Source organism: Cyclopterus lumpus, chromosome 14 (genome assembly GCF_009769545.1).
Source record: "Cyclopterus lumpus isolate fCycLum1 chromosome 14, fCycLum1.pri, whole genome shotgun sequence".
NCBI lineage: Eukaryota > Metazoa > Chordata > Actinopteri > Perciformes > Cyclopteridae > Cyclopterus > Cyclopterus lumpus.
In genome coordinates this window covers 23,188,355-23,208,673 of record NC_046979.1, presented here as the reverse complement: position 1 = coordinate 23,208,673, position 20,319 = coordinate 23,188,355, and the positions used below count along the sequence as shown (strand labels likewise).

At 47.8% G+C, this 20,319-nt stretch overlaps 1 protein-coding gene across 1 annotated transcript in view; it reads left to right on the top strand.

Moving 5' to 3' along the window:
* Positions 1-9,164: 9,164 nt before the first annotated feature.
* cfap58 (cilia and flagella associated protein 58) overlaps positions 9,165-20,319 on the top strand; it is a 29,136-nt gene continuing 17,981 nt past the window's right edge. The window contains exons 1-5 of the mRNA XM_034550655.1: positions 9,165-9,238; positions 9,725-9,994; positions 10,323-10,471; positions 10,544-10,694; positions 11,015-11,209. Of these exons, the coding sequence (XP_034406546.1) occupies positions 9,233-9,238; positions 9,725-9,994; positions 10,323-10,471; positions 10,544-10,694; positions 11,015-11,209 (771 nt within the window). The 5' untranslated portion in view covers positions 9,165-9,232. The remainder of the gene's footprint in view (positions 9,239-9,724; positions 9,995-10,322; positions 10,472-10,543; positions 10,695-11,014; positions 11,210-20,319) is intronic.

Sequence of the window (20,319 nt, the reverse complement as noted above, 5' to 3'; positions counted from 1 at the left end):
TAAACTACAAAGTGATATCAGTAAGAGACATTTAAGTGCTACTAAAGTGCTACTACGGCGCTACCTTCCTTATTCAGACCATGTCCTGGATGTGAGGTTAGAACATGTCCTGGTGTGAGGTTAGACCATGTCCTGGTGTGAGGTTAGACCATGTCCTGGGTGTGAGGTTAGACCATGTCCTGGATGTGAGGTTAGACCATGTCCTGATGTGAGGTTAGACCATGTCCTGGATGTGAGGTTAGACCATGTCCTGGTGTGAGGTTAGACCATGTCCTGGGTGTGAGGTTAGACCATGTCCTGGATGTGAGGTTAGACCATGTCCTGGTGTGAGGTTAGACCATGTCCTGGTGTGAGGTTAGACCATGTCCTGGGTGTGAGGTTAGACCATGACCATGTCCAGGGTGTGAGGTTAGACCATGTCCTGGGTGTGAGGTTAGACCATGTCCTTGATGTGAGGTTAGACCATGTCCTGGGTGTGAGGTTAGACCATGTCCTGGTGTGAGGTTAGACCATGTCCTGGGTGTGAGGTTAGACCATGTCCTGGTGTGAGGTTAGACCATGTCCTGGTGTGAGGTTAGACCATGTCCCGGTAACCAGTGAAGGTCACGGAGGAGCGGAGGATTGTGGGTAAATTTAGGAGGTTGAAGACCAGTCGAGCAGCTGCATTCTGGATGAGCTGCAGAGGTCGAATGGCATTAGCAGTTTCTTAAACATCCATGAAACTCCACAAAATAACAATTTATTTGTATTTGTGTATTTCTTTCCATTATTGCTGTACAAAATAACTAATAACACACATTAATTAGTCTATTAATTATTTCATTAAGCTGAAATTAATCAAACTTGTTTGATAATTATATTATTTTTAGTAATTTAAGGTAAAATCTCCAATTCTAGCTTTTCAAATGTTAATATTTTCACTTTTCTATTTGACTATGAAACTGAATATATTTTGGTTTTGGACTGTTGGTTGGACAACATAACATTTTAAGGCATTTTGTAGGAAATAATGTGGTTATGTAAATAGGCTTGAATAGACTACGGTCACATGGCTTAATTAATATAGACTTTAAAAGAGTAAAATTCAAGTCAGCAAGTCGATGGATTCAATGTCAGTATAATGACACTCGTGTCGAGTTCCACACTGTTACATGATTTAAATGGCTGACTTCCGGGACCGTTTAGAGCATGGTCCCAAGAGACTTTCTTTTCAGTTTACATCTTCGCCGATCAAACTTCGCCGATGCTCCAACTCGCCGCCCTTCAACGAGTCCATACAATCTTCACAGTGAAGCATCATCAAGGTATTAAGTCTATTCTGACACATTCTGAGAGGGATCTGATTAATCTGTGAGGAGAAGGGTATAAGAGTAGAAAACATGTAACTTAATGTTGCCACTAGGTGGCGCTATGACTAGAATGCAAAATTATCATATGGATGTCTTCAGGGTCAGTGTGTCATGACATATGAGAAATATGGAGCAGATTACATAATGTATGGCCAAGTTAAAACAATTTACAATTGCAGCATTATTAACGCTGTCCAAGGTGCTGAAGAGCCGTGGCCTCAAATATCCTCCTGGACACAGGTTCGAGTCCCAGTTGGGCCAAAGCCACACATCAATGAAGAAGAGCTATTTATCAGTCAAGAAAAGTGGATCCTGCTTTGATGTTTTCTGATTGTCACTTTATCGTAGTGGCAGACAGATTATATAAGTACTTGACTTATTTATGGCTATTAACATATTATATTACAGTTTTCCTTCTTATGAACATTTTAATTGCAATTGCTACTGTAGTGACCTCATTGCTTATCAAAGAAAAGGCCACTATGGTTGCTTGTAGACTAGTTTAGATGCAATGTTCAGGTGTTAACGCGAAAGGTCATTTATTTCTAATGTTGTACGTTTTCCAACACAAACCAAAAGATACGTTCCCTTACAAAACCCATTTGACTGTTCCAAAAAATGAAAGAAATCAAAACATTCGTTGTGACACTGTCTGTTCTCACACGGTCAAAAACCTGCGAGTCTAGCAACTAATTAAATTAAATGTGTCTTTACTGTTCACTATAATGATTCACATATTAATGAGACATGTAGATATTAGTCCATGAAATATATGTATTAACCACAACAGGGACAGTAAATATTGAACACAGAGCTTATAGTGCAAGGTCACACAACACAAACATCTAAAACCAATATGATAATGAATATAATAAAAATGAGAAAAGATGTAAACTACATATACATTTGACATATTGTGAGATGTGGTGTGTTGTTGTTGGTGCAGCATGCTGTGTGGTAAGAAGTTGTGAACTAGAGCAGCATCGTCGTGGTCCACAAGCTTGAGCATGTCCTTCATCCCACGGTGTTCATTGAGCAGGTTGTCTATAGCTGCCTTCATGGGGGCCGGCCACTGCTTGTGGTCCAACACAAACACTCTCCCTCCGGTGTTCACAGGTCCAGTCGGTGAGGACAGCAGGGGCAGAGACGGCCAGCAGCACCCGCGCTGCCCTCACGCAGGTGCTGCTGGTTGAGGAGTGCACGCGCTTCCACGTGCATGTTGGTGAAACGTCATTGAATTAATTGTAGAGAGCCTGTCTCTTTTTTTGGAGTAATTAGCATGTTTCAATAATTGTATACATCTTCTACTTCATGATTTGGGGCATGCTTCATTCACTGCATTTGGTGCCCCACCTCACCCTATCTGGTAAATAACTACTTCCTCCCTGATAAATGGACAAACCCCTCTGGAAAAAACATCAGAATATAGAAAGGAATGAAACTGGAAAGTGGAGATTTCTGATTTTGAGAGAACTGCCTTTCAAAGATAAAAATTGTAAAATGAATTACACTACATGTGAATAGGGTATAAAAAGATCAAATCACCACGTAACTTCCCCAGATGATTACATATGTTAGGTTGTAGTGGATTTTATATATATTTGCACATGTAGATAAGAGAAGTTTATGTTTTAAAGTAATACATAAAGAAAGATATGATAATTAATTTGGGATATTATGAGGAATATTCTGGAGGAATGTATTATGAAACATAAGAGAGGATCACTGTTTTATTATTCTGTTTTAATGACAAATGTAATGATTAACTGTATGATGCATGAGAATGAATGAATGTTTTATTGTTTAGACAATAGTTCAAATGGATGCCGATTGAAACCTAATGTGTTGCTTTTATTCTGAAGGCAGGATAATAGGGTTTTATTCTGAAGGGGAACTTCCTGTCCTTGACTGGAACCCTGGAGACATGGTTCTACTGGTCTGGAGACATGGTTCTACTGGTCTGGAGACTCGAGACAGCCCCGGTCTGGTGCTCCCTGGGAGCTGCAGTTCGTCTGTGGAGAGTTCCTCCTTTCTGGCCCCACGATCGTGAACGCTACATGAGTATTATCTTTTCCATTAAATATTGTTAAACTTTAACTCGAATCCTGAATTTCCTGCGGCCACGGGACCCGGAGCTCTGAACACAAATCTTACACATACTTTAGGACAATTATTTAGTTAATTAAGAGTTATCTAAAAGTAGATGTTTGAATACAAATGTTTGGTGAATGTAGGGAAAATCTAAAGATACAAATGGACAAAGTAGTGAACATCTGAATGTGTATTTGGATGTTTTCTTTCCACTAGTCTGAAAGAAAACATGTTCTGGTAGCAAAATAGCCCAAACTCTAAATAAAGTAGTAGATGTGAATAACGGTTGGCAATGTTCCAGGCAGAACTTTGTGTGTGCTAAATATGGATACATCACTAACAGGACTAAATGGAGCAGTAGCTGCATCATTCATATATATTTTCTTCTATATTTTGTTGCCACTTGCTTACAACTTTGTGGCTCCAAGGTGTATCCGTAACTATCGTTATGATTTGTAACGCTGCATAGAAGAGTGAGGGTGAGATACAATATCTAATGTTGATGCAAGCTGCTTCCATGTTAGTCACCTGACTCCAGATCAGCCAATAGCAAATTCAGGTGCAACAGCTGGATTTCAACCATTAGTGGGCGGTCGCTTTGCATATGTATAACGCAATAAGTCAAATGCAAAGTCGACCTGAATCCATCAACAACACTACTAAATACACATATACATGGTGTGTACAGTCAGCTGAAAAGGTGCTCACTGATTAATGCACACATACCACTACATACCCTTTCAATCGGGAGAGATTTGTTTAGAATTTATTACACATAATGCATAACATTTGAATAGTGAAGTCTTTGGCGATTGAACTCCATCCTGAACAATTATAACCAAGGAGTAGTCATCTCATCTGTAGAGGCCACAGGCTGTCAGGTAATCCAGATGAAGTCAGTCAATTATCAATAATGATTGTCATCTCCATGTGATGCTTTATTCAGGTGTCAGCGAAGCTCCACGTGCAGCTGTGCCCGTCCTGTCCGTCCAGGAGGGGCCTGACGCCAAGTTCCAGCCGCCCTCCATGCTGTCGTCTGCCACAGGTACGTTTTGATTCTTCAAGGCATTTGGGTTTTGAATGGGGCGACTCGAGAGCTGCAACGAAAAGGGCCCCGATCAGGGATAAGTGATGGGTGAATCAAGAGATAGATTGGGCCTCCTGTGGTGTGCAATGAAATAATGTGGACTAAAGTCTACTTCCAAAGCCTGTCTTGAAGAAGTGTGTGTTCTCATCTCCAAGGATGACAGGAAGGCCACGGAGGACTGCTGTTCGCTTCAGTCACTCTTTGGGAATCACTGGTTTATGTGTTGAATACATGAAGCTCACTGCACAGAGAGACAGAGTTTGTAATAATTAGATTATTATATTATTAATATTCAAATGTTAATGTTATATTCATCATTTGAATAGTGTTAATGTATTAGTAATACTTTTAATAATTGATTCATACTACTTTAAATAATAATATATTCTTGATAATTGTAATTTTCAAATATTAGTAAACATGTTAATGTCTTAGTCATAATTTGAATAGTCTACAAGTATTTAATAATCTTTTATTAAACCTAACTCATCTTTATTAATCCAAATTATTTATGTCATCATCTTTATTAAACCTAACTAAGTAGTTCATCTTTATTAAGCTACAGTGTTGGATTGTTAGCTGCTAATGTTGTTAAACTATCAATCAGGGGAACTGGTCAAAAATCATAGTTTACATGTATTATTATTATTATTATTATTATTATTATATGTATGTATATATATATATATACATAGTTGAAAGTAACTGTACATTTACTCACGTTCTACATTTCAAAGGTACTTTTACTCTGATGTGGGCCTTAGTACAGTTAATCTGCATGTACTAGTATGATACGCCTTTTGGAATAAAACATTCTGAAAATCACAATGTTTGTATATTTCATGCCTACTGTAATACATTCCACACAATGGATTTGATGCATCACAACAACAGAGGGGATGCTAACTGGCTCAGCACAATGCACACACTCCTAGATGCAATGCTTTGATTGTCTAATTGTTCAGTAACATGTTCAGGCCAAATCATGAAAGGATGTACATCTGTTTAAATGTACATGTTGAATATGCAATAGTGCACTTAAATTAAAAAAAACTCATGAATTAATGCCAAAATAATAGTCCAAGTCTGGTTCTCACTCGCATTACCATGTCGGTGCAATGTTTCCAATTAATTATTGTTATGATGATTTATGTGGTTTATGGTCTTAAACTGTTTTTTTGATGGTGACGTCCGTTTTTAAGAGGATTTTCTGTTACAATGACATGTTCACATATTCTGGTTGTATCAAATAGATAAATGGTACATATTGATTGTAAACTTCAAACCCAAAGTGACCTAAAGCCACTCCACAACCATGAATGTGTGTGCCACGCTGAACCCCTCCATCATGCTGTCAGGCCTAACCTGCCTCTAGAGGTCTACCAGGGATGAGCAGGCCTTCATGGAGGCGTTTGCAGCACTCTTGCTGCCAAAGAAAAGGAGCTATGTTTTTCTCCAAAACCAAGACACAACCTCCTGATGCTGATATTCTTATCAAAGGTGAAAGGATTGAAATTGTTACTGATCATAAATATCTTGGCATGATACTGGATCAAAATTTGAACTGCAAGAAACATGTAAAGAAAATGGTTAAGACTATAAAGTACAATTTGGCTAATTCTAAACATATCAGAAACTGTCTCTCTCTCTGGATGCTGCCAAGATCTGTATGCACGCCATGGTCCTTTCCCATATGTCATATTGCATTACATATTGGAGGCAGGCAGGTGAAACAACCATAAGACCACTGGAATCCCCATATAAACAAACTTAAAACATTGGACAAAAAGCCATTTGATTTTCATCACTGTGGGATACTGGAAAAATACAATCTGCTGAGCTTTGTGAATTTTAGATTATTTTCAAATGTGTGCATGGTCTATAGAATTCTAAAGTGACCACATATACTGTTGTATTGTGTCTTATCATTTACTGTTTGCTATTGTTTTATGTTTGTTGTGTCTGTCAAGGGACTACAGATGCAAATGTGCTGTAGCTACAATCTGGTACAGAGCATCAAATGGTGACATTTATGTTTTAACTGTACACGGTCCATTTTAAATAAAGATAGAATAATAAAGGAATACTACAGAATAGAAAATGTAATAAGTTCATAAACTGAATCTGGTCAAACCTCCTGATTGTTGATGTTGGAGGCGAAAAACAGAAATATTGTTCCCTGTTTTTGTTCTCCTTTCTGTTAGAAAGCGATTTCCAAAATATGACTTTAATTTAGTCTTTGATCTGTTACTGTGTATACTTTATGTTCATGTTAATACAGATCTATGGTAGTATGGTAATAAACTACGTGGCTGTCAGAATTAAACAGCCCTCTTTTTGTGTGTTGCAGTTTTACACACAGGGCTGTGTGTGTGGGGTAGGGGGTGTGCTGCTGTGTCCTTTCCTGTGTTGAGGTATAACCTACGGCCTTGGCTGAAGTTGGATGTGCCATTGACAACCGCTTGAGGCGATTCTGAAGGTGCACTCTCTTGGTTTTTATGCCACGGTCCTCTTGAACGAGCAACTCTGCATCTCACAGTATAGTTTTCATCTTTGCAAAGACCTTCAAACTACGAGTTGTTGCACCGGACCCTCTACTAGAGACCCCCAGTCAGCCCCTGGACTACTTGTTGGAAGAAAATGTGACCACTGACTTCAAAGTATTTTATCAGAGACTTTTTGAACCTCCAAAATACACGATTGTTATGCTCACATTGCTAATATTTTTAATTATTGGTGTATATTAATCCACTAGGACTGACTTTTGACTGTCGTGACCAAGTTTATCTCAACCAATGCTGCTTTCTGGGTCGGTTTTATAGAACCGAGCGTCCGGTGTTACGGTCTAACAGGCAACCCTGTTAACTGGTGATAGTTGTCCTTGTGAATGCCGCTTGGTTTAATTTTGTAATGAAGTGTCAACCCATCTCATATACATAATAATATATAGCAGTGATCACTAACAGGCGGACCTCGATCCGGGTCCGGACCCAGACGCCGTTGTCTCCGGACCCTTGACCGAAAACCGACAGATAATTGAGTGATTACATCTTCATGGATCGCTTCTCTTTCCCCGGCGCAGCTCTTCTCGCCTTTCCGGCTCACGTTCTCCGGTCCAGGAAACACACTGACCAATCACACATGTGCATTCTGTTAAGCCCCGCCCTCACACACACAGGTGCGACAGGAGAGAAGAGATGTCACCTGTTGCTCCACAGAGAGAAACGTGGACAGCAATGTGCGGACTCTTAAATGTCTATTGTTCACACGACATCTGAGTACGTACTTCCTCCCAGACACACTCCACTAAAATGTTAATATTTAAAACACGTTATGTGGCCTTAAACAACCGTTACCGTTATTGATCAGATACAAATAATAACATTAAAAGCACTTCTCCACACTTGTTGTAAACAACATGGTGACGTTATGTGTGTGTTTGAACCGCTCTTAGTCTGGGCTCAGGGTCACCGAGCCACTCAAACTCCTCCACCGCGATAAGGTGGCGGTTCGCCGGGGAGAGAAGAGGAGGTTTACCGAGTCCCGTCGTCTCGTTATGGGATGTCGGTAGTTCAGTTTAAAGAGAGGAGGGGTCAGTATATAAAGATAGGAGGAGTCAGCATTTAAAGAGAGGAGGGGTCAGTATATAAAGATAGGAGGAGTCAGCCTTTAAAGAGAGGAGGGGTCAACCTTTAAAGAGAGGAGGGGTCAGTATATAAAGATAGGAGGAGTCAGCCTTTAAAGAGAGGAGGGGTCAGTATATAAAGATAGGAGGAGTCAGCCTTTAAAGAGAGGAGGGGTCAGTATATAAAGATAGGAGGAGTCAGCCTTTAAAGAGAGGAGGGGTCAACCTTTAAAGAGAGGAGGGGTCAGTATATAAAGATAGGAGGAGTCAGCCTTTAAAGAGAGGAGGGGTCAGTATATAAAGATAGGAGGAGTCAGCCTTTAAAGAGAGAACGGGGGATCAGCTTTTAAAGAGAGAAGGAGGGATCAGCTTTTAAAGAGAGAAGGAGGGATCAACCTTTAAAGAGAGAAGGAGGGATCAGCTTTTAAAGAGAGGAGGGATCAACCTTTAAAGAGAGGAGGGGTCAGTATATAAAGATAGGAGGGGGGATCAACCTTTAAAGAGAGGAGGGGTCAGTATATAAAGATAGGAGGTGTCAGCCTTTAAAGAGAGAAGGAGGGATCAGCCTTTAAAGAGAGGAGGGGGGATCAGCTTTTAAAGAGAGAAGGAGGGATCAGCTTTTAAAGAGAGAAGGAGGGGTCAGCCTTTAAAGAGAGGAGGCGGGGATCAACCTTTAAAGAGAGAAGGAGGGGTCAACCTTTAAAGAGAGAAGGAGGGGTCAGCCTTTAAAGAGAGAAGGAGGGGTCAGCCTTTAAAGAGAGAAGGAGGGGTCAGCCTTTAAAGAGAGGAGGAGGGGTCAGCCTTTAAATAGAGGAGGAGGGGTCAGCCTTTAAAAAGACACATTCAAAAGAGTGACCCTCCCCTTGGGGCTTAGCCTCCCTTTCTCTGAATCCTACAAACGCCCCTGATCACGTTCTCAAACCAGCTGACCGCAGCTCCTTTTCACGCGAGAACTGCGTTGCTAGGCGACCGAAGACAACATCTCCATTGATAACACTAACGCCATAGCAACGCTGGTTGTACGGAATATTCAACCATTAACTAGTTCTATTTATATATATTGACTTTTCTGTTCTCATAATGGAGGTAAGCGCTATTCCTTTGCGACTTTACAAGGCAACTTGCGCGTGCGTGTCAGTTGGAGAAAGAGTGACGTTATAAGACACTCTTCGTTTGAGCCAACTAACTAGCTAACGCAGCTCGTAGTGTCGGGCCGCTAACCCGGTGGTGTGTCGGATACTGCTCCCCCGTCGACACGCGTCTCCTCCGGCGTTAAACCGCACCACCCACGGGGACCCAACCCGCCCCCGGACATCAGCCCCGGACCACGGGGGAGACGCCACTCGCCGGCGGAGCAGACTGCGACACAACACCTGCCGTTAGCCGGACCGCCGGGCATGAAGTCCTCGCCGTTCTGCTTGCTGCTACTTGAAGTCACTGGTCAAATAATGGCTCAACTTAAAAGGCCATTTGGTCCAGATGCCAGTGACGTCAAGTAAAGTACCACCAGGTGTCACATATCATTACTTTTGTCCCATTCATGTGAACCTGCGGCTCTGCATCATTTCCCAGGAGAGCAGACCAGCAGGAGAGGACACGTTTGAGTCCCTGGAGGAGTTCCACATGATCCTCAACGAGCTGCTAGAGGACCAGAGCATGGACAAGGTCCGGGGGGAGTACGAGAAGCTGGTCCATGCTCTGAAGAAGTCCAGAGAGAATGAGAAGAGGCTGATGTCCAAATGCAGGGAGCTGAATGCAGAAGTTGTGTCCACCTCCACTAAAGTAGCAGCGGCCCTGAAACTGTCCCAGGAAGACGAGACAACCATCGCTTCTCTAAAGAGGGTATACTGCTGAGCACTATGTTAATTATGGCTTTGTGTATGCACATGATTTCAAATATGGAGCTTATGACACACGTATTGTGTAAAATAAAGGACCAGGAATGCAAATTGATGGCATTTGTGTCTTTTATAGAACGTTATATTTAGTTTTAATCATTTCAATTCAATTCAATTCAGTTTATTTTGTATAGCCCAATATCACAAATTACAAATTTGCCTCAGAGGGCTTTACAATCATGAAGGTTTATCACTCCACACTCTTCTGGACTCCATTAGATTCCATAACTCTGCATTGTTGTGCTCAACATTGCCCTTTGTTTACACCGTAGGAGCTGGATAAAGGCTGGAAGATGGTGGACGCCGCTCATGATAAAGAGAGGAGGGACAAAGAGACCATCAGGGATTTGAAAGAAGAAGTTTCCAAACTTATGAAAATGGCTGAACAACCAACTGGCTCCTCTGTGGACCAGGAGCAGAGGTGAGCCATGTGTTCCCCATGCTCGTAATCGTTTATTGTGTGGATGGAACCAACTGCAATCTGTTCCTTCAGCAATCTAATCAAAATGAACAAGGAGTTGTCAGAGGAGAGGGATGTGTTGCTGGCGACCGTGGAGAGCTTGAGTGAACAACTAAGCGAGGCCACCGCGACCCAGCAGGAGATAGAGGCCCAGCGAGACCGCGCCTCAGAGAACATCTCTCAGGTGAATACGTGTCACGTTCTCAGAGACGGTGTTGACCTTAGAGGTCGAGACACAAGGAGTTCTCTGTGATGGAGACTGCAAGGAAATGATCTTCTGACATTTTAATTCATGAACAGATTGCCTGTCCCAGATTCTGCAACAGCACATCAGATGGTGATCAGTGTGGCCAAGTTGAAGATAACCTGATTTGTAACTTTAACTTGTGTTTTGCAATATTGGTCCCACATGACTGAGTCTGCAGATGACCATAATGTAGTACGAGTACACATTGCTGAACGTGGAGTTAAATCTTGTTTGCTACTCTGGGCGTCGACCTCCAGCTCCAGCAGGAGCTCCAGGTGCAACAGAATGAGATTTCACGGGAGGTGAGGTTGAAGGAGAAGCTGGACAAGGAGGTGAAGCAGCTGCACGTCGACACGGAGGCCAAGATGGGGGAGATCAAGGCCCTGAGTCTGCAGGGCCACAGGGCCAAAGAGGAGCAGCAGAGACTGGAGCAGCAGCTGAAAGAGTTAAAGGTGAGCAGAGGAGTGGGGCGCTTTAAAGGGGCGCTTTAACGTAGTGGGGAGCTTTAAAGGGGTGGGGCGCTTTAAAGGGACGCTTTAACGGAGTGGGGCGCTTTAAAGGGGCGCTTTAAAGGAGTGGGGTGCTTTAAAGGGGCGCTTTAACGGAGTGGGGAGCTTTAAAGGGGTAGGGCGCTTTAAAGGAGTGGGGCGCTTTAAAGGGACGCTTTAACGGAGTGGGGCGCTTTAAAGGAGTGGGGCGCTTTAAAGGAGTGGGGCGCTTTAAAGGAGCGGGTCGCTTTAAAGGAGCGGGGCGCTTTAAATGGGTGGGGCGCTTTAAATGGACGCTTTAAATGAGTGGGGCGCTTTAAAGGGGCGCTTTAAAGGAGTGGGGCGCTTTAAAGGCGCGCTTTAAAGGGGTGGGGCGCTTTAAAGGAGTGGGGCGCTTTAAAGGGGCGCTTTAACGGAGTGGGGCGCTTTAAATGAGTGGGGCGCTTTAAAGGAGCGGGGCGCTTTAAATGGGTGGGGCGCTTTAAATGGACGCTTTAAATGAGTGGGGTGCTTTAAAGGGGCGCTTTAAAGGGGTGGGGCGCTTTAAAGGGGCGCTTTAAAGGAGTGGGGCGCTTTAAAGGGGTGGGGCGCTTTAAATGAGTGGGGTGCTTTAAAGGGGCGCTTTAAAGGGGTGGGGCGCTTTAAAGGGGCGCTTTAAAGGAGTGGGGCGCTTTAAAGGGGTGGGGCGCTTTAAAGAAGTGGGGCGCTTTTAAGGAGTGGGGCGGTTTTAAGGAGTGGGCCGCTTTAAAGGGGCGCTCTAAAGGAGTGGGACGCTTTAAAGGGGCGCTTTAACGGAGTGGGGCGCTTTAAAGGGGCGGGGCGCTTTAAAGGGGTGGGGCGCTTTAAAGGGACGCTTTAACGTAGTGGGGAGCTTTAAAGGGGTGGGGCGCTTTAAAGGGGCGCTTTAACGGAGTGGGGCGCTTTAAAGGAGCGGGTCGCTTTAAAGGAGCGGGGCGCTATAAAGGGGTGGGGCGCTTTAAAGGAGAGGGGCACTTGAAAGGAGTGGGGCGCTTTAAAGGAGTGGGGCGCTTTAAAGGAGCGGGTCGCTTTAAAGGAGCGGGGCGCTATAAAGGGGTGGGGCGCTTTAAAGGAGTGGGGCGCTTTAAAGGAGTGGGGCGCTTTAAAGGAGTGGGGCGCTTTAAAGGAGCGGGTCGCTTTAAAGGAGCGGGGCGCTTTAAAGGGGTGGGGCGCTTTAAAGGGACGCTTTAAATGAGTGGGGCGCTTTAAAGGGGCGCTTTAACGTAGTGGGGAGCTTTAAAGGGGTGGGGCGCTTTAAAGGGACGCTTTAACGGAGTGGGGCGCTTTAAAGGGGCGCTTTAAAGGAGTGGGGTGCTTTAAAGGGGCGCTTTAACGGAGTGGGGAGCTTTAAAGGGGTGGGGCGCTTTAAAGGAGTGGGGCGCTTTAAAGGGACGCTTTAAAGGAGTGGGGCGCTTTAAAGGGGTGGGGCGCTTTAAAGGAGCGGGGCGCTTTAAAGGGGTGGGGCGGTTTTAAGGAGTGGGCCGCTTTAAAGGGGCGCTCTAAAGGAGTGGGACGCTTTAAAGGGGCGCTTTAACGGAGTGGGGCGCTTTAAAGGGGTGGGGCGCTTTAAAGGAGTGGGGTGCTTTAAAGGGTCGCTTTAAAGGAGTGGGGTGCTTTAAAGGGGCGCTTTAACGGAGTGGGGCGCTTTAAAGGGGTGGGGCGCTTTAAAGGAGAGAGGCGCTTGAAAGGAGTGGGGCGCTTTAAAGGAGTGGGGCGCTTTAAAGGAGCGGGTCGCTTTAAAGGAGCGGGGCGCTATAAAGGGGTGGGGCGCTTTAAAGGAGTGGGGCGCTTTAAAGGAGTGGGGCGCTTTAAAGGAGTGGGGCGCTTTAAAGGAGTGGGGCGCTTTAAAGGAGCGGGTCGCTTTAAAGGAGCGGGGCGCTTTAAAGGGGTGGGGCGCTTTAAAGGAGAGGGGCGCTTGAAAGGAGTGGGGCGCTTTAAAGGAGTGGGGCGCTTTAAAGGAGCGTGTCGCTTTAAAGGAGCGGGGCGCTATAAAGGGGTGGGGCGCTTTAAAGGAGTGGGGCGCTTTAAAGGAGTGGGGCGCTTTAAAGGAGTGGGGCGCTTTAAAGGAGCCGGTCGCTTTAAAGGAGCGGGGCGCTTTAAAGGGGTGGGGCGCTTTAAAGGGACGCTTTAAATGAGTGGGGCGCTTTAAAGGGGCGCTTTAACGTAGTGGGGAGCTTTAAAGGGGTGGGGCGCTTTAAAGGGACACTTTAACGGAGTGGGGCGCTTTAACGGAGTGGGGCGCTTTAAAGGGGCGCTTTAAAGGAGTGGGGTGCTTTAAAGGGGAGCTTTAACGGAGTGGGGAGCTTTAAAGGGGTGGGGCGCTTTTAAAGGAGTGGGGCGCTTTAAAGGGACGCTTTAACGGAGTGGGGCGCTTTAAAGGAGTAGGGCGCTTTAAAGGAGTGGGGCACTTTAAAGGAGCGGGTCGCTTTAAAGGAGCGGGGCGCTTTAAATGGGTGGGGCGCTTTAAATGGACGCTTTAAATAAGTGGGGCGCTTTAAAGGAGTGGGGCGCTTTAAAGGGGCGCTTTAACGGAGTGGGGCGCTTTAAAGGAGTGGGGCGCTTTAAAGGAGCGGGGCGCTTTAAATGGGTGGGGCGCTTTAAATGGACGCTTTAAATGAGTGGGGTGCTTTAAAGGGGTGGGGCGCTTTAAAGGAGTGGGGCGCTTTAAAGGAGCGGGTCGCTTTAAAGGAGCGGGGCGCTTTAAAGGGGTGGGGCACTTTAAAGGGACGCTTTAAAGAAGTGGGGCGCTTTTAAGGAGTGGGGCGGTTTTAAGGAGTCGGCCGCTTTAAAGGGGCGCTCTAAAGGAGTGGGACGCTTTAAAGGGGTGGGGCGCTTTAAAGGAGTGGGGCGCTTTAAAGGGACGCTTTAAAGGAGTGGGGTGCTTTAAAGGGGCGCTTTAAAGGAGTGGGGCGCTTTAAAGGAGTGGGGCGCTTTAACGGAGTGGGGCGCTTTAAAGGGGCGCTTTAACGGAGTGGGGCGCTTTAAAGGGTTGGGGCGCTTTAAAGGAGAGGGGCGCTTGAAAGGAGTGGGGCGCTTTAAAGGACTGGGGCTCTTTAAAGGAGCGGGTCGCTTTAAAGGAGCGGGGCGCTATAAATGGGTGGTGCGCTTTAAAGGAGTGGGGCGCTTTAAAGGAGTGGGGCGCTTTAAAGGAGTGGGGCGCTTTAAAGGAGCGGGTCGCTTTAAAGGAGCGGGGCGCTTTAAAGGGGTGGGGCGCTTTAAAGGGACGCTTTAAATGAGTGGGGCGCTTTAAAGGGGCGCTTTAACGTAGTGGGGAGCTTTAAAGGGGTGGGGCGCTTTAAAGGGACGCTTTAACGGAGTGGGGCGCTTTAAAGGGGCGCTTTAAAGGAGTGGGGTGCTTTAAAGGGGTGGGGCGCTTTAAAGGAGTGGGGCGCTTTAAAGGGACGCTTTAACGGAGTGGGGCGCTTTAAAGGAGTGGGGCGCTTTAAAGGAGTGGGGCGCTTCAAAGGAGCGGGTCGCTTTAAAGGAGCGGGGCGCTTTAAATGGGTGGGGCGCTTTAAATGGACGCTTTAAATGAGTGGGGCGCTTTAAAGGGGCGCTTTAGAGGAGTGGGGCGCTTTAAAGGGGCGCTTTAAAGGGGTGGGGCGCTTTAAAGGAGTGGGGCGCTTTAAAGGGGAGGGGCGCTTGAAAGGAGTGGGGCGCTTCAAAGGAGCGGGTCGCTTTAAAGGAGCGGGGCGCTTTAAAGGGGTGGGGCGGTTTTAAGGAGTCGGCCGCTTTAAAGGGGCGCTCTAAAGGAGTGGGACGCTTTAAAGGGGCGCTTTAACGGAGTGGGGCGCTTTAAAGGAGTGGGGCACTTTAAAGGAGCGGGGCGCTTTAAATGGGTGGGGCGCTTTAAATGGACGCTTTAAATGAGTGGGGTGCTTTAAAGGGGCGCTTTAAAGGGGTGGGGCGCTTTAAAGGGGCGCTTTAAAGGAGTGGGGCGCTTTAAAGGGGTGGGGCGCTTTAAAGGAGTGGGGCGCTTTAAAGGAGCGGGTCGCTTTAAAGGAGCGGGGCGCTTTAAAGGGGTGGGGCGGTTTTAAGGAGTCGGCCGCTTTAAAGGGGCGCTCTAAAGGAGTGGGACGCTTTAAAGGGGCGCTTTAACGGAGTGGGGCGCTTTAAAGGGGTGGGGCGCTTTAAAGGAGTGGGGCGCTTTAAAGGGACGCTTTAAAGGAGTGGGGTGCTTTAAAGGGGCGCTTTAAAGGAGTGGGGCGCTTTAAAGGAGTGGGGCGCTTTAACGGAGTGGGGCGCTTTAAAGGGGCGCTTTAACGGAGTGGGGCGCTTTAAAGGGTTGGGGCGCTTTAAAGGAGAGGGGCGCTTGAAAGGAGTGGGGCGCTTTAAAGGACTGGGGCGCTTTAAAGGAGCGGGTCGCTTTAAAGGAGCGGGGCGCTATAAAGGGGTGGTGCGCTTTAAAGGAGTGGGGCGCTTTAAAGGAGTGGGGCGCTTTAAAGGAGTGGGGCGCTTTAAAGGAGCGGGTCGCTTTAAAGGAGCGGGGCTTTTTAAAGGGGTGGGGCGCTTTAAAGGGACGCTTTAAATGAGTGGGGCGCTTTAAAGGGGCGCTTTAACGGAGTGGGGCGCTTTAAAGGGGCGCTTTAAAGGAGTGGGGTGCTTTAAAGGGGTGGGGCGCTTTAAAGGAGTGGGGCGCTTTAAAGGGACGCTTTAACGGAGTGGGGCGCTTTAAAGGAGTGGGGCGCTTTAAAGGAGTGGGGCGCTTCAAAGGAGCGGGTCGCTTTAAAGGAGCGGGGCGCTTTAAATTGGTGGGGCGCTTTAAATGGACGCTTTAAATGAGTGGGGCGCTTTAAAGGGGCGCTTTAGAGGAGTGGGGCGCTTTAAAGGGGCGCTTTAAAGGGGTGGGGCGCTTTAAAGAAGTGGGGCGCTTTAAAGGGGCGCTTTAACGGAGTGGGGCGCTTTAAAGGAGTGGGGCGCTTTAAAGGAGCGGGGCGCTTTAAATGGGTGGGGCGCTTTAAATGGACGCTTTAAATGAGTGGGGTGCTTTAAAGGAGTGGGGCGCTTTAAAGGAGCGGGGCGCTTTAAATGGGTGGGGCGCTTTAAATGGACGCTTTAAATGAGTGGGGTGCTTTAAAGGGGCGCTTTAAAGGGGTGGGGCGCTTTAAAGGAGTGGGGCGCTTTAAAGGGGTGGGGCGCTTTAAAGGGGTGGGGCACTTTAAAGGGACGCTTTAAAGAAGTGGGGCGCTTTTAAGGAGTGGGGCGGTTTTAAGGAGTGGGCCGCTTTAAAGGGGCGCTCTAAAGGAGTCGGACGCTTTAAAGGGGCGCTTTAACGGAGTGGGGCGCTTTAAAGGGGTGGGGCGCTTTAAAGGAGTGGGGCGCTTTAAAGGGACGCTTTAAAGGAGTGGGGTGCTTTAAAGGGGCGCTTTAAAGGAGTGGGGCGCTTTAAAGGAGTGGGGCGCTTTAAAGGAGTGGGGCGCTTTAAAGGGGTGGGGCGCTTTAAAGGAGTGGGGCGCTTTAAAGGGGCGCTTTAAAGGGGCGCTTTAACGGAGTGGGGCGCTTTATAGGGGTGGGGCGCTTTAAAGGAGAGAGGCGCTTGAAAGGAGTGGGGCGCTTTAAAGGAGCGGGTCGCTTTAAAGGAGCGGGGCTCTATAAAGGGGTGGGGCGCTTTAAAGGAGTGGGGCGCTTTAAAGGAGCGGGGCGCTTTAAAGGGATGTTTTAAAGGAGTGGGGTGCTTTAAAGGGGCGCTTTAAAGTAGTGGGGCGCTTTAAAGGAGCGGGTCGCTTTAAAGGAGCGGGGCGCTTTAAAGGGGTGGGGCACTTTAAAGGGACGCTCTAAAGGAGTGGGACGCTTTAAAGGAGTGGGGCGCTTTTAAGGAGTGGGGCGCTTTTAAGGAGTGGGACGCTTTAAAGGAGCGGGGCGCTTTAAAGGGGTGGGGCACTTTAAAGGGACGCTCTAAAGGAGTAGGACACTTTAAAGGAGTAGGACACTTTAAAGGGACGCTTTAAAGGAGTGGGACGCTTTTAAGGAGTGGGACAATTTAAAGGAGTGGGACGCTTTAAAGGGACACTTTAAAGGAGTGGGACGCTTTTAAGGAGTAGGACACTTTTAAGGAGTAGGACACTTTAAAGGAGTCGGGCGCTTTTAAGGAGTGGCACACTTTAAAGGAGTGGGACGCTTTAAAGGGGCACTTTAAACGGGAGTGGGACGCTTTAAAGGAGTGGTGCGCTTTAAAGGAGTGCGGCGCTTTAAAGGAGCGGGACGCGTTAAAGGGGCGCTTTAAAGGGACGCTTTAACGGAGTGGGGCGCTTTAACGGAGTGGGGCGCTTTAAAGGGGCGCTTTAAAGGAGTGGGGTGCTTTAAAGGGGCGCTTTAACGGAGTGGGGAGCTTTAAAGGGGTGGGGCGCTTTTAAAGGAGTGGGGCGCTTTAAAGGGACGCTTTAACGGAGTGGGGCGCTTTAAAGGAGTGGGGCACTTTAAAGGAGCGGGTCGCTTTAAAGGAGCGGGGCGCTTTAAATGGGTGGGGCGCTTTAAATGGACGCTTTAAATGAGTGGGGCGCTTTAAAGGAGTGGGGCGCTTTAAAGGGGCACTTTAACGGAGTGGGGCGCTTTAAAGGAGTGGGGCGCTTTAAAGGAGCGGGGCGCTTTAAATGGGTGGGGCGCTTTAAATGGACGCTTTAAATGAGTGGGGTGCTTTAAAGGGGCGCTTTAAAGGGGTGGGGCGCTTTAAAGGGGCGCTTTAAAGGAGTGGGGCGCTTTAAAGGGGTGGGGCGCTTTAAAGGAGTGGGGCGCTTTAAAGGAGCGGGTCGCTTTAAAGGGGTGGGGCGCTTTAAAGGAGTGGGGCGCTTTAAAGGGACGCTTTAAAGGAGTGGGGTGCTTTAAAGGGGCGCTTTAAAGGAGTGGGGCGCTTTAAAGGAGTGGGGCGCTTTAACGGAGTGGGGCGCTTTAAAGGGGCGCTTTAACGGAGTGGGGCGCTTTAAAGGGTTGGGGCGCTTTAAAGGAGAGGGGCGCTTGAAAGGAGTGGGGCGCTTTAAAGGACTGGGGCGCTTTAAAGGAGCGGGTCGCTTTAAAGGAGCGGGGCGCTATAAAGGGGTGGTGCGCTTTAAAGGAGTGGGGCGCTTTAAAGGAGTGGGGCGCTTTAAAGGAGTGGGGCACTTTAAAGGAGCGGGTCGCTTTAAAGGAGCGGGGCGCTTTAAAGGGGTGGGGCGCTTTAAAGGGACGCTTTAAATGAGTGGGGCGCTTTAAAGGGGCGCTTTAACGTAGTGGGGAGCTTTAAAGGGGTGGGGCGCTTTAAAGGGACGCTTTAACGGAGTGGGGCGCTTTAAAGGGGCGCTTTAAAGGAGTGGGGTGCTTTAAAGGGGTGGGGCGCTTTAAAGGAGTGGGGCGCTTTAAAGGGACGCTTTAACGGAGTGGGGCGCTTTAAAGGAGTGGGGCGCTTTAAAGGAGTGGGGCGCTTCAAAGGAGCGGGGCGCTTTAAAGGAGTGGGGCGCTTTAACGGAGTGGGGCGCTTTAAAGGGGCGCTTTAACGGAGTGGGGCGCTTTAAAGGGTTGGGGCGCTTTAAAGGAGAGGGGCGCTTGAAAGGAGTGGGGCGCTTTAAAGGACTGGGGCGCTTTAAAGGAGCGGGTCGCTTTAAAGGAGCGGGGCGCTATAAAGGGGTGGTGCGCTTTAAAGGAGTGGGGCGCTTTAAAGGAGTGGGGCGCTTTAAAGGAGTGGGGCGCTTTAAAGGAGCGGGTCGCTTTAAAGGAGCGGGGCGCTTTAAAGGGGTGGGGCGCTTTAAAGGGACGCTTTAAATGAGTGGGGCGCTTTAAAGGGGCGCTTTAACGTAGTGGGGAGCTTTAAAGGGGTGGGGCGCTTTAAAGGGACGCTTTAACGGAGTGGGGCGCTTTAAAGGGGCGCTTTAAAGGAGTGGGGTGCTTTAAAGGGGTGGGGCGCTTTAAAGGAGTGGGGCGCTTTAAAGGGACGCTTTAACGGAGTGGGGCGCTTTAAAGGAGTGGGGCGCTTTAAAGGAGTGGGGCGCTTCAAAGGAGCGGGTCGCTTTAAAGGAGCGGGGCGCTTTAAATGGGTGGGGCGCTTTAAATGGACGCTTTAAATGAGTGGGGCGCTTTAAAGGGGCGCTTTAGAGGAGTGGGGCGCTTTAAAGGGGCGCTTTAAAGGGGTGGGGCGCTTTAAAGGAGTGGGGCGCTTTAAAGGGGAGGGGCGCTTGAAAGGAGTGGGGCGCTTCAAAGGAGCGGGTCGCTTTAAAGGAGCGGGGCGCTTTAAATGGGTGGGGCACTTTAAATGGACGCTTTAAATGAGTGGGGCGCTTTAAAGGGGCGCTTTAAATGGGTGGGGCGCTTTAAATGGACGCTTTAAATGAGTGGGGCGCTTTAAAGGAGTGGGGCGCTTTAAAGGGGCGCTTTAACGGAGTGGGGCGCTTTAAAGGAGTGGGGCGCTTTAAAGGAGCGGGGCGCTTTAAATGGGTGGGGCGCTTTAAATGGACGCTTTAAATGAGTGGGGTGCTTTAAAGGGGCGCTTTAAAGGGATGGGGCGCTTTAAAGGGGCGCTTTAAAGGAGTGGGGCGCTTTAAAGGGGTGGGGCGCTTTAAAGGGGTGGGGCGCTTTAAAGGAGTGGGGCGCTTTAAAGGAGCGGGTCGCTTTAAAGGAGCGGGGCGCTTTAAAGGGGTGGGGCACTTTAAAGGGACGCTTTAAAGAAGTGGGGCGCTTTTAAGGAGTGGGGCGGTTTTAAGGAGTCGGCCGCTTTAAAGGGGCGCTCTAAAGGAGTGGGACGCTTTAAAGGGGCGCTTTAACGGAGTGGGGCGCTTTAAAGGGGTGGGGCGCTTTAAAGGAGTGGGGCGCTTTAAAGGGACGCTTTAAAGGAGTGGGGCGCTTTAAAGGAGTGGGGCGCTTTAACGGAGTGGGGGGCTTTAACGGAGTGGGGCGCTTTAAAGGGGCGCTTTAACGGAGTGGGGCGCTTTAAAGGGTTGGGGCGCTTTAAAGGAGAGGGGCGCTTGAAAGGAGTGGGGCGCTTTAAAGGACTGGGGCGCTTTAAAGGAGCGGGGCTCTTTAAAGGAGCGGGGCGCTATAAAGGGGTGGTGCGCTTTAAAGGAGTGGGGCGCTTTAAAGGAGTGGGGCGCTTT